Raw genomic sequence first — 15,378 nt, 5'->3', positions numbered from 1 at the left:
CATTGAAAGCACTGCCTTGAAAGCACTGCATTGAAAGCACTGCCTTGAAAACACTGCATTGAAAGCACTGCATTGAAAGCACTGCCTTAAAAACACTGCCTTGAAAACACTGCATTGAAAGCACTGCCTTAAAAACACTGCCTTGAAAACACTGCATTGAAAGCACTGCCTTGAAAGCACTGCCTTGAAAGCACTGCATTGAAAGCACTGCATTGAAAGCACTGCCTTGAAAGCACTGCATTGAAAGCACTGCCTTGAAAACACTGCATTGAAAGCACTGCATTGAAAGCACTGCCTTAAAAACACTGCCTTGAAAGCACTGCATTGAAAGCACTGCCTTGAAAGCACTGCCTTGAAAGCACTGCATTGAAAGCACTGCATTGAAAGCACTGCCTTGAAAACACTGCATTGAAAGCACTGCATTGAAAGCACTGCCTTAAAAACACTGCCTTGAAAGCACTGCATTGAAAGCACTGCCTTAAAAGCACTGCCTTGAAAACACTGCATTGAAAGCACTGCATTGAAAGCACTGCCTTGAAAGCACTGCCTTGAAAGCACTGCATTGAAAGCACTGCCTTAAAAGCACTGCCTTGAAAACACTGCATTGAAAGCACTGCCTTGAAAGCACTGCCTTGAAAACACTGCATTGAAAGCACTGCCTTGAAAGCACTGCCTTGAAAACACTGCATTGAAAGCACTGCATTGAAAGCACTGCCTTGAAAGCACTGCCTTGAAAACACTGCATTGAAAGCACTGCATTGAAAGCACTGCCTTAAAAGCACTGCCTTGAAAACACTGCATTGAAAGCACTGCCTTGAAAGCACTGCCTTGAAAACACTGCATTGAAAGCACTGCCTTGAAAGCACTGCCTTGAAAACACTGCATTGAAAGCACTGCCTTGAAAGCACTGCATTGAAAGCACTGCATTGAAAGCACTGCATTGAAAGCACTGCCTTGAAAGCACTGCATTGAAAACACTGCATTGAAAGCACTGCCTTGAAAGCACTGCATTGAAAGCACTGCCTTGAAAACACTGCATTGAAAGCACTGCCTTGAAAGCACTGCATTGAAAGCACTGCATTGAAAGCACTGCATTGAAAGCACTGCCTTGAAAACACTGCATTGAAAGCACTGCCTTGAAAACACTGCATTGAAAGCACTGCCTTGAAAGCACTGCCTTGAAAACACTGCATTGAAAGCACTGCCTTGAAAGCACTGCCTTGAAAGCACTGCCTTGAAAGCACTGCCTTGAAAGCACTGCCTTGAAAACACTGCATTGAAAGCACTGCCTTGAAAGCACTGCCTTGAAAGCACTGCCTTGAAAGCACTGCATTGAAAGCACTGCATTGAAAGCACTGCATTGAAAGCACTGCCTTGAAAGCACTGCCTTGAAAGCCAGGACTCCCTTGAGAAAGAGATTTTCCATGTCAGTGGCCCTTTTTTCCCGGTTAAATGAAGGTTTGATAACCATAAAAACCCTGATCTTAAGACCCAAAGCTGGGACCTTGGTACCGAACAACCAGAACCGGTTCGGCCCCCCAGGAACAAAGGGGCCGGCGTCCCTTCACAGGTGTTCATTCACACCTGAGCCTCCAGCTCCGGGTTGACACACAGGATTACATCGCCATGGTGATGGGAGCCAGCAGCGTTTTCCCACAGCGAAAAGGACGCCGTGGCGTGACAGGTTGGTGCCCGGGGCCGACAGCTGAATATTCACCTGGTGAAGTCAGAGTGAAGCAATGTTTTTATAGCTTTATTTTTATGTTCCCTCCTGATCCAGAGAAAAGGCCTAAAAACTACAGCAGGAACAGGATCTGAAAGGTGTTTTAAACCTTATTTCTGCATGAAATACGTTCATCTAACCCTTAAGAAGAATGAACGTGTGCTATAGCTCTGTTAGCTCATAGCTCTGTTAGCTCATAGCTCTGTTAGCTCATAGCTCTGTTATCTCATAGCTCTGTAAGCTCATAGCTCTGTTAGCTCATAGCTCTGTTAGCTCATAGCTCTGTTAGCTCATAGCTGCTGTTAGCTCATAGCTCTGTTAGCTCATAGCTGCTGTTAGCTCATAGCTCTGTTAGCTCATAGCTCCGTTAGCTCATAGCTGCTGTTAGCTCATAGCTCTGTTAGCTCGTAGCTCTGTTAGCTCATAGCTCTGTTAGCTCATAGCTGCTGTTAAATCATAGCTCTGTTAGCTCATAGCTGCTGTTAGCTCATAGCTCTGTTAGCTCATAGCTCTGTTAGCTCATAGCTCTGTTAGCTCATAGCTGCTGTTAAATCATAGCTCTGTTAGCTCATAGCTGCTGTTAGCTCATAGCTCTGTTAGCTCATAGCTGCTGTTATGTGGCTACTTGCAGCTATAGGAGAGCTAACGGAGGGATTTCTACACAGGCACTCTACTGGGACCACTTCATCCACACGCATTGAAGCCACACATTTGAGCCCAAAACTGCATAAAGTTTATTAAGTTTTGCTGATATTATGAGGAGGAAACATGTTTCGGTTTAAATCTAAACTGTATTCAGACAGCAGCTAGCTAACTGGCTAACCAGGTGTGCTAACTGTAAGCTCGGCACGGTGCTAGCTCGCTCAAACATGAGGCTGTTCCTCGGTTTTCTGAAACCAAACATAAAAGCACATCAGTTATGAAACATTTTTTCAGCTAATCATAGGAGAGCTAACGGAGGGATTTCTACACAGGCACTCTACTGGGCCCACTTCATCCACACGCCCCCCTGCAGCACAGTTTATTCACTCCGTGCTCTGTGACAGTCGGCTAACTTCACACAGAGTTTGCTGCTGATAGTTATGTGCAACATGGCAGGATATTTATCAGATTTAGACTTTGAGTAAGATGGACGTTCTTACCGGAGTGAATGAGCTGAGCTGCAGGCGTCAATAAAGTGGTCCCTAGAGACGAGTGTGTAGAAAGCCGTCTATAAGCCCCCCGATAGCCTCCAATAACAACAACACAGCAGCTATGAGCTAACAGAGCTATGAGCTAACAGAGCTATGAGCTAACAGAGCTATGAGCTAACAGCAGCTATGAGCTAACAGAGCTCTGAGCTAACAGAGCTATGAGCTAACAGCAGCTATGAGCTAACAGAGCTATAGCTAACAGAGCTCTGAGCTAACAGAGCTATAGCACACGTTCATTCATTCATTCTTCTTAAAGTATTGGTGAAATAAAGACAGATAATGCCTTATTTAGAGGCTGCATCCTCTAAGCCCCGTTCACTCCGTTATATGGATCTCCAGTTATCTAAATATCTTCCGAAGGACGCCGACTTTCACCAAACTGTTCTCAGTGAGTAGATGAACGTATTTCATGCAGAAATAAGGTTTTAAAACACCGGAGTTCCCCTTTAACAGCTGTTATTTCACCCTGTTTCTGAGAAAAAAACCACAAAAAGTAACAGAAGTGAACCGTCCTGGAGCCAAATCCTTTAAATCTGTCTTTATCTTTATCAGAAATAAGGTTTAAAAACACCGGAGTTCCCCTTTAAGAAAGAGGAAAAAATCCAGCTGTGACCTGACAGGACCTGAGAGATGCATCTGGACCTTCAGCTGATCCATCTACTGTTGGCCCAAGCCTCATCAGAAATGGGCTCCATGGAAGGGTGGCTGTCAAGAAGCCGTTCTTAAGGAAGGGAAACAGGGAGAAAAGGCTGAGCTGTGCCAAATGACACAAGAAGTGGACTGAAAATCAGTGGCAACAGGTCTTATGGAGGGATGAATCCTCCCCAGAGCCCGGACCTCAACATTATTGAAGCAGTGTGGGATCATCTGACAGAGAACGGAACAAAAGGCAGCCCACATCCAAAGAAGAGCTTTGGGATGTCCTTCAAGAAGCCTGGAGAACTATTCCTGAAGACTCCTTAAAGAAATGACAGAAAGCTTGTCTCAGAGGGTTCAGGCTGTGTTGGAGAATAAAGGAGCTCAGACCAGAGATTCACTTTAAAGCTGCTGAGAACTGAGAAAAACTCTGTTTCTGCCTCAGATTCTGGGTTTATGTTCAGGTTTGAACATGTTTCAGTGAATCTCTGCAGCTGCTTCCTGTTCTTTTATAGAAATATAAAGAAATTGTCACTCTTTTGGGTAATAAGTGATTATAATCTGACCTCTGATGCTCTCCTAAAACTCAGCTTTCGTCTCAGATTCTAAATGTTTTCATAAAACAGCAGATTTAACTTCTGTCAGAATTCAGAAGGTTAATGAACACATTTTAGCTGCTGAAAAGCCATAAAAAAGGGGGTAAAGTGCCTCAGAGCAGCTGAATTCCTCCTGCTTGGGTGTGGACGCTGACTCCACCTTCTCACCTGCAGCACAGCCCACCTGGATGCTTTAAAAGCAGCAGTCTTCCCCATTTCTGCTCACTTCTCTCCTCTCCTGCTCCTGAGAAGACAGACGAGCACCTCCTCTTTTATCCATTATGACGACCATGATGTTCTCCTCCTCTCGGAGCTCCATGGGCGGCGGCGGCCGGGCGTCCTTCGGCTCCAGCAGAGGCATGAGCTCATTCAGCATGTCCGGGGGAGCGGGAGGCGGCGGCGTGAGGGTCTCCCAGGCCAGCCGGAGCTTCTCTGCTGGAGGCGGAGGTTTCGGCTTCGGCGGGGGAGCAGGTGCAGGGTTTGGTGGAGGAGCAGGAGGAGGTTTTGGTGGAGGAGCAGGTGCAGGTTTTGGTGGAGGAGCAGGTTTTGGTGGAGGAGCAGGTGCAGGCTTCGGGGGTGGAGATGACAGCGTCATCGGCAACGAGAAGTTCTGCATGCAGAACCTGAACGACCGCCTGGCCACCTACCTGGCCAAGGTGGCCACTCTGGAGAAGGCCAACGCCGACCTGGAGCTGAAGATCCGGCAGTTCGCAGAGACCAAGATCGGCCCGTCCACCAGGGACTTCAGCGCCTTCTTCATCACCATCCAAGAGCTGCAGGGCAAGGTGAGGACCAGGGGCATCATGGGAAACCGGGGGTCAGCGTACAGGGCAAGGTGAGGACCAGGGGCATCATGGGAAACCGGGGGTCAGGTACAGGGCAAGGTGAGGACCAGGGGCATCATGGGAAACCGGGGGTCAGGTACAGGGCAAGGAGAGGACCAGGGGCATCATGGGAAACCGGGGGTCACTGTACAGGGCAAGGTGAGGACCAGGGGCATCATGGGAAACCGGGGGTCAGGTACAGGGCAAGGTGAGGACCAGGGGCATCATGGGAAACCGGGGGTCAGGTACAGGGCAAGGTGAGGACCAGGGGCATCATGGGAAACCGGGGGTCAGGTACAGGGCAAGGAGAGGACCAGGGGCATCATGGGAAACCGGGGGTCAGCATATAGGGCAAGGAGAGGACCAGGGGCATCATGGGAAACCGGGGGTCAGCATACAGGGCAAGGAGAGGACCAGGGGCATCATGGGAAACCGCAAGGAGAGGACCAGGGGCATCATGGGAAACCGCAAGGAGAGGACCAGGGGCATCATGGGAAACCGCAAGGAGAGGACCAGGGGCATCATGGGAAACCGCAAGGTGAGGACCAGGGGCATCATGGGAAACCGGGGGTCAGCATACAGGGCAAGGAGAGGACCAGGGGCATCATGGGAAACCGGGGGTCAGCATACAGGGCAAGGTGAGGACCAGGGGCATCATGGGAAACCGGGGGTCAGCATACAGGGCAAGGAGAGGACCAGGGGCATCATGGGAAACCGGGGGTCAGCATACAGGGCAAGGAGAGGACCAGGGGCATCATGGGAAACCGGGGGTCAGCATACAGGGCAAGGTGAGGACCAGGGGCATCATGGGAAACCGGGGGTCAGCATACAGGGCAAGGAGAGGACCAGGGGCATCATGGGAAACCGGGGGTCAGCATACAGGGCAAGGAGAGGACCAGGGGCATCATGGGAAACCGGGGGTCAGCATACAGGGCAAGGTGAGGACCAGGGGCATCATGGGAAACCGGGGGTCAGCATATAGGGCAAGGAGAGGACCAGGGGCATCATGGGAAACCGCAAGGAGAGGACCAGGGGCATCATGGGAAACCGGGGGTCAGGTACAGGGCAAGGAGAGGACCAGGGGCATCATGGGAAACCGGGGGTCAGCATACAGGGCAAGGAGAGGACCAGGGGCATCATGGGAAACCGCAAGGAGAGGACCAGGGGCATCATGGGAAACCGCAAGGTGAGGACCAGGGGCATCATGGGAAACCGCAAGGAGAGGACCAGGGGCATCATGGGAAACCGCAAGGAGAGGACCAGGGGCATCATGGGAAACCGCAAGGTGAGGACCAGGGGCATCATGGGAAACCGGGGGTCAGCATACAGGGCAAGGAGAGGACCAGGGGCATCATGGGAAACCGCAAGGAGAGGACCAGGGGCATCATGGGAAACCGGGGGTCAGACCAGAGGTCTGTCAGTCCTGCTGCTGTTTTCTATTCCTAAAGTTTTAGATCTTTGTCTAAATCTATCCAAAGAATGAAGAAAGGGAAAAACAGCTGCTGTTTTCTATCACCTGGGGGGTGAAGCTGCCACGCCCGAAAAGCTGTGCAGCCGCCATCATCATCTTACATCCAGCAGCCTCCATTTTCCTTTCTGTGCGAGAAAAGCTGCAGAAGTTAAACAGGATTCATGTTGCTGAAGCTTTTCTTCTCCTTTTCAGATCCAGGACGCCATCATCAGCAGAGCCACCGTCATGCTGAGCATCGACAACGCCAGACTGGCTCAGGACGACTTCAGGATCAAGTGAGTGACACCTCTTTATCTTCCTCTTTCTACTCCAATCAGCTGTTTCTAATCATCTTAAAATTAAATTAGAATCAAAATAAACTCCTGATGCTTCGAACCTTGAAATGAGCCAAAGATTCTGATTTCTTTGGTTTCCTGGACAAATCCCTGTTGAATTCAGTGTGTAAACATGCAGCCTGGTGCCATTAGCAGCTGAACCGCGCCCCCTGCTGGCTGCAGGGTGAACTGCAGCAGGTGGATAAACCTGATTTAACCTCCAACATTCAGCTGTAAAGTGAGAAGTTAAGTTAAACATAGTTTAAGTTTGAGAAAGAACACCAGAGAAAAAGAGGAGAAGTTACTCACTGCTGTTTGTTCATTTAAAAACTCTAATCTGTAAAATTACGGCTGCAAAATTATTCTATAACATCTTATTTCAAATGTTCATAATTCAGTTTAAAGGTTTCAAACTTAAATTTCTTTCAGCAACATTTTCTTATTCTAAATCTGAGCAGAAGCAGATCCCATTTAGCACAAAAGCTCACCTTTATGCTCTTCTTTCTGCATTTTGACCTCATTTTTAAGCGTTATCCCCCCGGTTTTAAGGTCTGAACTTTATCTGATTGGCAAAATGATTCTTTAAAAGATTTTATTTCAAATGTTCATAATTCAGTTTAAAGGTTTCAAACTTAAATTTCTTTCAGCAACATCTTCTTATTCTAAATCTGAGCAGAAGCAGATCCCATTTAGCACAAAAGCTCACCTTTATGCTCTTCTTTCTGCATTTTGACCTCATTTTTAAGGGTTATCCCCCCGGTTTTAAGGTCTGAACTTTATCTGATTGGCAAAATTATTCTTTAAAAGATTTTATTTCAAATGTTCATAATTCAGTTTAAAGGTTTCAAACTTAAATTTCTTTCAGCAACATCTTCTTATTCTAAATCTGAGCAGAAGCAGATCCCATTTAGCACAAAAGCTCACCTTTATGCTCTTCTTTCTGCATTTTGACCTCATTTTTAAGGGTTATCCCCCCGGTTTTAAGGTCTGAACTTTATCTGATTGGCAAAATTATTCTTTAAAAGATTTTATTTCAAATGTTCATAATTCGGTTCAAAGGTTTCAAACTTAAATTTCTTTCAGCAACATTTTCTTATTCTAAATCTGAGCAGAAGCAGATCCCATTTAGCACAAAAGCTCACCTTTATGCTCTTCTTTCTGCATTTTGACCTCATTTTTAAGGGTTATCCCCCCGGTTTTAAGGTCTGAACTTTATCTGATTGGCAAAATTATTCTTTAAAAGATTTTATTTCAAATGTTCATAATTCAGTTTAAAGGTTTCAAACTTAAATTTCTTTCAGCAACATTTTCTTATTCTAAATCTGAGCAGAAGCAGATCCCATTTAGCACAAAAGCTCACCTTTATGCTCTTCTTTCTGCATTTTGACCTCATTTTTAAGGGTTATCCCCCCGGTTTTAAGGTCTGAACTTTATCTGATTGGCAAAATTATTCTTTAAAAGATTTTATTTCAAATGTTCATAATTCAGTTTAAAGGTTTCAAACTTAAATTTCTTTCAGCAACATCTTCTTATTCTAAATCTGAGCAGAAGTAGATCCCATTTAGCACAAAAGCTCACCTTTATGCTCTTCTTTCTGCATTTTGACCTCATTTTTAAGGGTTATCCCCCCGGTTTTAAGGTCTGAACTTTATTGTGACGGTTTGTTGAAGGTATGAGAACGAGCTGTCCATGCGCCAGTCGGTGGAGGCCGACATCGCCGGGCTGAAGATGCTGCTGGGAGAAGTGGGCGTGGCCAAGACCGACCTGAGCATGCAGATCGAAAGCCTGAAGGACGAGCTGGTGTCCATGAAGAATAACCACGAGGAGGTAAAGGACCGCTGAGGTCAGGCTCTGCTGTCTGTGTGTGAAGAAGCCCTGACCCTGTCCTGTCCTGCAGGACCTGCTGTCCATGCGGACTCAGGTGTCCGGCCAGGTGAACGTGGAGGTGGACGCCGCTCCTCAGGAGGACCTCACCAAGGTCATGGAGGAGATCCGAGAACACTACGAGGCGGTCTCAGCCAAAAACCGCAAAGAGCTGGAGGGCTGGTTCCAGTCCAAGGTAGAACCGTGCGGTAAGAGCTTCATTCAGAGCCCTGCTGGTTCGTCTGGGTGACAGAGCTGTGTTCTCCCCTCAGTCGGAGGCCATCACGAAGGAGGTGGCGACCGCAGAGATGACCCTGAAGACCACGACCACAGAGGTCAAAGACGTGAAGAGCCAGCTTCAGTCTCTGGAGATCGAGCTGCAGTCCCAGCTCAGCATGGTGAGAGCAGCCAGCGCTCTTAATGTCGCGGGTGGCTCCAGTTTCCTTCTTTTCTGACCTCTAACTCCATCGTCTCTTCGCAGAAAATGTCTCTCGAGGCCTCGCTCAGCGACGTCCAAGGTCGCTTCGCCATGCAGATGAACGGCTTCCAGATGCGGGTGGGTTGGACTCCCACAGGGTTGTGTTTTAGTGGGCTGCCTGCTTGAACTGCAGCACTCAGATTGAGTTTATGTGCAGGTGACGTCTCTGGAGGAGCAGCTGGTGCAGCTCAGGGCCGACCTGGAGCGCCAGGGCCAGGAGTACCAGATGCTGCTGGACATCAAGACCCGGCTGGAGCTGGAGATCGCCGAGTACAGGAGGCTCCTGGACGGGGAGGCGTTGGGGTGAGGAGACGTTGAACAGATTTAACCACAAAACAGCCCAAAGAAATGATGAACCCATAAAAGGGGAAACACACAACATTCAGTTCTATTTAACTGTGATATTATTTAATCTGAAGCTTCTTAAACTCGTGTAAAAGACACTGTTCATCTTCACCAACTCATTCTTTTAGGGTGTAAACGCCTCCGGGCTCTGAAATTAAATCATTCTATGCTCTTCTTCTGCCTCATAAGAAGGTAAAATTCTCCTTTTTAGGCTGATGAAGTTGTAGTTTAAATCAGGTGGAGCAATGTTTTATCTTTTCTAAGCTTATAATAGATTTGTTTGAGGTTTAGGACCCAGAAGAAAATTAATTCTACATAAAAAAAGAAAAATACATTTGAATCTGAGACGTTAGCGTCCTCAAATGTGGCTAAAACATGTGAGCGCCACATAAAGAAAGACTCGTTCGTTCAGAGGACACATAAAGAATGACTCGTTCGTTCAGAGGACACATAAAGAATGACTCGTTCGTTCAGAGGACACTTAAAGAATGACTCGTTCGTTCAGAGGACACTTAAAGAATGACTCGTTCGTTCAGAGGACACAAAGAATGACTCGTTCGTTCAGAGGACACATAAAGAATGACTCGTTCGTTCAGAGGACACATAAAGAATGACTCGTTCGTTCAGAGGACATAAAGAATGACTCGTTCGTTCAGAGGACACATAAAGAATGACTCGTTCGTTCAGAGGACACTTAAAGAATGACTCGTTCGTTCAGAGGACACATAAAGAATGACTCGTTCGTTCAGAGGACACATAAAGAATGACTCGTTCGTTCAGAGGACACAAAGAATGACTCGTTCGTTCAGAGGAGACATAAAGAATGACTCGTTCGTTCAGAGGACACTTAAAGAATGACTCGTTCGTTCAGAGGACACATAAAGAATGACTCGTTCGTTCAGAGGACACTTAAAGAATGACTCGTTCGTTCAGAGGACACTTAAAGAATGACTCGTTCGTTCAGAGGAACCTTTCTGGTTAAACGGTTTAAATGTACAAACTTTCAGCTGCTTGTTTCTTTCCTCTCGCAGGTCTTCTTCTTCTTCTTCTTCCACGACTTCTTCATCAACCACAACCACCAAAACGGTGATCACAAAGGTTGTGGAGGAAACCGTCTTGGACCAATGAGGCGGCTGTCTGACCGGGGGCGGAGCTACATTTCAACCTATCGTCTTCCTGCACGCTGGAACAAAGCCAAACACCTCCACCTGAGGCGGAGCGTTTTATTTTTCTTAACTTTATCTCTTTCCAGATGTTTTCTGCTGCAAAGCGCAGTCAGGTTGAGGGAAACTTTATCAAAGTCTGGGTTTCTGCTGGGAAAACGTCACCGTTGGGCCCAAAAAATGTCTGTCTTCAACAAATAAAACCCAACTGAACCCACTAAAAGTGTGTCGTGTTCTGTTTCTGGTTAAAGCGAAGAAACAGCGGCTTCACCTGAGCTCAGACGGATAATTCAGCGTTTGTTGGCAGCTGAGAAACGAATCGGTTCATTTAAAATACTGAATCTGAGCAGCTGGAGAGAAATGATCACAAATAAAGATCAAACGTTAAACTATGAGAATCAATAACCCACAAATATATCCATTTCTATATATATCTAACATTATAAACGCTAAATAAATGCTATAATACATATATTTCTTAAAATTAGCTGTTTTATTTACTCCTTTTCATTCAAACTGATTGATTATCAGCGTGAGAATCATCCTCATTGATAATAAATTGATATTTGTGGCTCTGCTGCTCACTAAAGGTGTTTAAACACATTTTATATCTGATTTACTGCTTTTCCGGCCTAAAGACATCTGAAACGGACCATGAAAGAGCTCTTTGTGTCCAGGAGGACCCGAGTCCTCGTGGTCGCCGTTTGGGCTTAAGGTGTCAGAAACATGACCTTTGACCTCCTGAGAGTTGTTGGGATGCATTTAAACGACCAAATACTCACGGGAGCTGCAGTCCAAGCAGGCAGCTTCTTTAAATGTCTGTTGGTTTCAGCTCCTTCCGCTTTGCTTCACGGTTACGATCACGCAGGTCGCAGCTGAGCTAACAGCAGCTATGAGCTAACAGCAGCTATGAGCTAACAGAGCTAACAGAGCTATGAGCTAACAGCAGCTATGAGCTAACAGAGCTAACAGAGCTATGAGCTAACAGAGCTATAGCACACGTTCATTCATTCATTGCAGGTCGCAGCTGAGCTGCTCTGGGAGCAAAGAGAAGGACGGCGGTTTGATTCAGCCTTTATTGGCTCAGGGTCATGAGACCAGCACCTGCCGATCAGCAGGTGTTCTCCTGGTAAAGAGAGCGGCCGTTTATTTGGATTCCAGCTGCAGGAGAATACTGTAAAGATGCTAAACATCTGATCACCTTCCAGATGTTCAAATGGAAGTGAAGCCTTCTCAGATTCTCCATCCATCGGGTCTGAGGCCAACTTCTCTCCAGGTGAATACTTCCATATGTCTTATACTTGGTCCTCAGCGCTGAAACGGGCCCCATGAGCCACATTCCAGCGGTTTCAGGTGTTACTGAGATCACCTTCCAAACTAATCTGAACTCCGAGGTCTTCACCGTGAATTATTGGCGTATGAGTGAGATGTTGAAGAACATCTTCTGGGCTTTAGTTCTATTCTCATAAGAACTTTGCTAAAGGAAGCTAAAAGGTTCAAACATCTAAATTAGAAGTTTGTTTTGTAGAAATTTCACACGTTCAGGGACGGCGTTTCAGTTCTGAAGTTGCAATCAGAGAAGACGAAGTTAAACTCATTAAAAGGGTTTTAATTAAGTCCAAACTGTCTCCACGAGCTCCATCGAAGGCGTCAGAACTGCGTCTGTCTCACTTTAAAGACATAAAAGTCGGATGAAATGCAGGTGGAGCCGGTCCCACAGGTGAGTTTTCCAACTGAAACATACTTGATGCTAATACAGCTGAGCATCTTTTTATTCCTCCATCACAAGCTACTTTGAACCCACAGCTCAGACCATTGAAGCCACACATCTGAGCCCAAAACTGCATAAAGTTTGTTAAGTTTTGCTGATATTATGAGGAGGAAACATGTTTCGGTTTAAACCTAAACTGTATTCAGACAGCAGCTAGCTAACTGGCTAACCAGCTGTGCTAACTGTAAGCTCGGCACGGTGCTAGCTCGCTCAAACATGAGGCTGTTCCTCGGCTTTCTGAAACCAAACATAAAAGCACATCAGTTATGAAACATTTTGTCAGCTAATCATCTTCATATCTGTGTATTAATGTTTCTTAAACGTTTTGTTCATCTTATTTCTACAGAGAAACACCAGCTGATGGAACGTCTTTATGTGGACGGGAAGAACGCCACAAAAAAGGTGAGAAAATGTTCCCCAGAGCTTAAAATAAGCATCGGGGGAAAATGGATCTGCATCGATAAAGTTCCACCCACAAATCGCTCTAATCTGCTGATGGCAAAAGAAAACGCTTCCTTAAAGGGGAACTCAGGTGTTTTTAAACCTTATTTCTGGCATGAAATACGTTCATCTGCTCACTGAGAACAGTTTGGTGAAAGTCGGCGTCCTTCAGAAGATATTTAGATAACTGGAGATCCATATAACGGAGTGAACGGGGCTTAGAGGATGCAGCCTCTAAATAAGGCATTATCTGTCTTTATTTCACCAATACTTTAAGAAGAATGAATGAATGAACGTGTGCTATAGCTGCTGTTAGCTCATAGCTCTGTTAGCTCATAGCTGCTGTTAGCTCATAGCTGCTGTTAGCTCATAGCTCTGTTAGCTCATAGCTCTGTTAGCTCATAGCTCTGTTAGCTCATAGCTGCTTTTATGTGGCTACTTGCGGCTATAGGAGAGCTAACGGAGGGATTTCTACACAGGCACTCTACTGGGACCACTTCATCCACACGCCCCCCTGCAGCACAGTTTATTCACTCCGTGCTCTGTGACAGTCGGCTAACTTCACACAGAGTTTGCTGCTGATAGTTTTGTGCAACTTGGCAGGATATTTATCAGATTTTGACAACATGAACGACGACTTTGAGTAAGATGGACGTTCTTACCGGAGTGAATGAGCTGCGCTGCAGCGGCGGGCGTCGATGATGTCATCGAGTATGTAGAAAGCCGTCTATGAGCCCCCCGATAACAACAACACAGCAGCTATGAGCTAACAGAGCTATGAGCTAACAGCAGCTATGAGCTAACAGAGCTATGAGCTAACAGAGCTCTGAGCTAACAGCAGCTATGAGCTAACAGAGCTATGAGCTAACAGCAGCTATGAGCTAACAGAGCTATGAGCTAACAGCAGCTATGAGCTACCAGAGCTATGAGCTAACAGCAGCTATGAGCTAACAGAGCTATGAGCTAACAGCAGCTACGAGCTAACATAGCTATGAGCTAACAGCAGCTATGAGCTAACAGCAGCTATGAGCTAACAGAGCTCTGAGCTAACAGCAGCTATGAGCTAACAGAGCTATGAGCTAACAGAGCTCTGAGCTAACAGAGCTATGAGCTAACAGAGCTCTGAGCTAACAGCAGCTATGAGCTAACAGAGCTATGAGCTAACAGCAGCTATGAGCTAACAGAGCTATGAGCTAACAGCAGCTATGAGCTAACAGAGCTATGAGCTAACAGAGCTACGAGCTAACAGCAGCTACGAGCTATGAGCTAATAGCAGCTATGAGCTAACAGAGCTATGAGCTAACAGCAGCTATGAGCTAACAGAGCTATGAGCTAACAGAGCTATGAGCTAACAGAGCTATGAGCTAGTATTTCATGCCAGAAATAAGGTTTAAAAACACCGGAGTTCCCCTTTAAATCATCCAGAGTTCCCTTGGAAAGTTTCCCCTTTGAGCTCTCGGTTCTCCTTCAGAACCACCTGGTTGGACCGGTTCCGGTCTTCCTGCTCCGGGCCTGTTTTCCGGTACCCGCCCACACTGATCCGGACACATTTGACCATAAAAACAAAGATTCGACACAAACAGAGCAGACACCAAAGACCCGGACGAGTCAGTTTCTTTAATAACTTCTCAGTACAAGATGCTGCATCACTTTGTCTTTTTACTGCTTTTTTTCTATTACATTTTATAGGAATGACATAATCAATAGATTTGTACACAGTGAGCGATCTGGGTTGGGAGGGGGGTGAGGGGGGGGGACACCGGGGGGGGGTGTTGGGTTCCTTTGTGCTGAGTTTGGTCCTTCGGAGCCCAACGACGCTGAAAACATTTCCCATCTGCTACGAAACTAAAAGGAACGCCGTCTGATTATCATCTGCTGTGTCCGATCGATCGATGCTCATCAATAAGATGATTGGCTAACAGTCTGCGAGCCTTCAGCAGCACGTAAGAACTGTGAAAACAGAGGTACCTGAAGTTGGACCCGGAACCGATCGGAGGAGGTTTCCGCCGCCTTTAACGAATCGTTTAACGGTTTGAGCGTCTCTACCGATGAAGTGGCGAGGGGGCGGGGGGGGCGAGGGGGCGGATCTACGAACGCCATCGGAACTGTAAAGCGAGCTTTGATGTCTTCAGTAAACCGGGTCGGAGCTGCTGGTCGGTTCAGTAAAAAACAGGAAATACAAAAATCACTGAAACATTTGTGCTTTTGTGTGTCGTAAATTCTCCAAAAATAAAGTTCTGGAGCTCGGTCCAGTTCAGGGATTATCTACAGCCACCCCCCCGCAGACAGACAGGTCTAAAGCCGCCCCCCCGCAGACAGACAGGTCTACAGCCGCCCCCCCCCCCCGCAGACAGACAGGTCTACAGCCGCCCCCCCGCAGACAGACAGGTCTACAGCTGCCGCCCCCCCGCAGACAGACAGGTCTACAGCCGCCCCCCCGCAGACAGACAGGTCTACAGCTGCCCCCCCGCAGACAGACAGGTCTACAGCCGCCCCCCCCCCCCGCAGACAGACAGGTCTACCGCCGCCCCCCCGCAGACAGACAGGTCTACAGCCCCCC

At 46.9% G+C, this 15,378-nt stretch overlaps 1 protein-coding gene across 1 annotated transcript; it reads left to right on the top strand.

The window, feature by feature from the left end:
- The first annotated feature begins 4,429 nt into the window (after positions 1-4,429).
- On the top strand, positions 4,430-10,645 carry LOC140272698 (keratin, type I cytoskeletal 13-like). Its single transcript, XM_072368102.1, has 8 exons — positions 4,430-4,933; positions 6,636-6,718; positions 8,428-8,584; positions 8,655-8,816; positions 8,893-9,018; positions 9,102-9,176; positions 9,256-9,401; positions 10,475-10,645. Exons 1-8 carry the CDS (start codon positions 4,430-4,432, stop codon positions 10,569-10,571), a joined length of 1,350 nt encoding a protein of 449 aa, XP_072224203.1. The 3' UTR covers positions 10,572-10,645.
- Positions 10,646-15,378: the final 4,733 nt, after the last annotated feature.

Source organism: Leuresthes tenuis, unplaced genomic scaffold (assembly GCF_036924035.1).
Source record: "Leuresthes tenuis unplaced genomic scaffold, fLeuTen1.0.hap1 SCAF_17, whole genome shotgun sequence".
Taxonomy (NCBI): Eukaryota; Metazoa; Chordata; class Actinopteri; order Atheriniformes; family Atherinopsidae; genus Leuresthes; species Leuresthes tenuis.
This window is presented reverse-complemented; position numbering and strand designations above follow the sequence as displayed.

Bases quoted from the DNA above. Each gene is read 5' to 3' on its own strand.
- LOC140272698 (XM_072368102.1), top strand. From the start codon at position 4,430: ATGACGACCATGATGTTCTCCTCCTCTCGGAGCTCCATGGGCGGCGGC. The intron at 8,585-8,654 runs GTAAAGGACCGC...CCTGTCCTGCAG, and splicing joins TGAAGAATAACCACGAGGAG to GACCTGCTGTCCATGCGGAC. The intron at 9,019-9,101 runs GTGAGAGCAGCC...GTCTCTTCGCAG, and splicing joins TGCAGTCCCAGCTCAGCATG to AAAATGTCTCTCGAGGCCTC.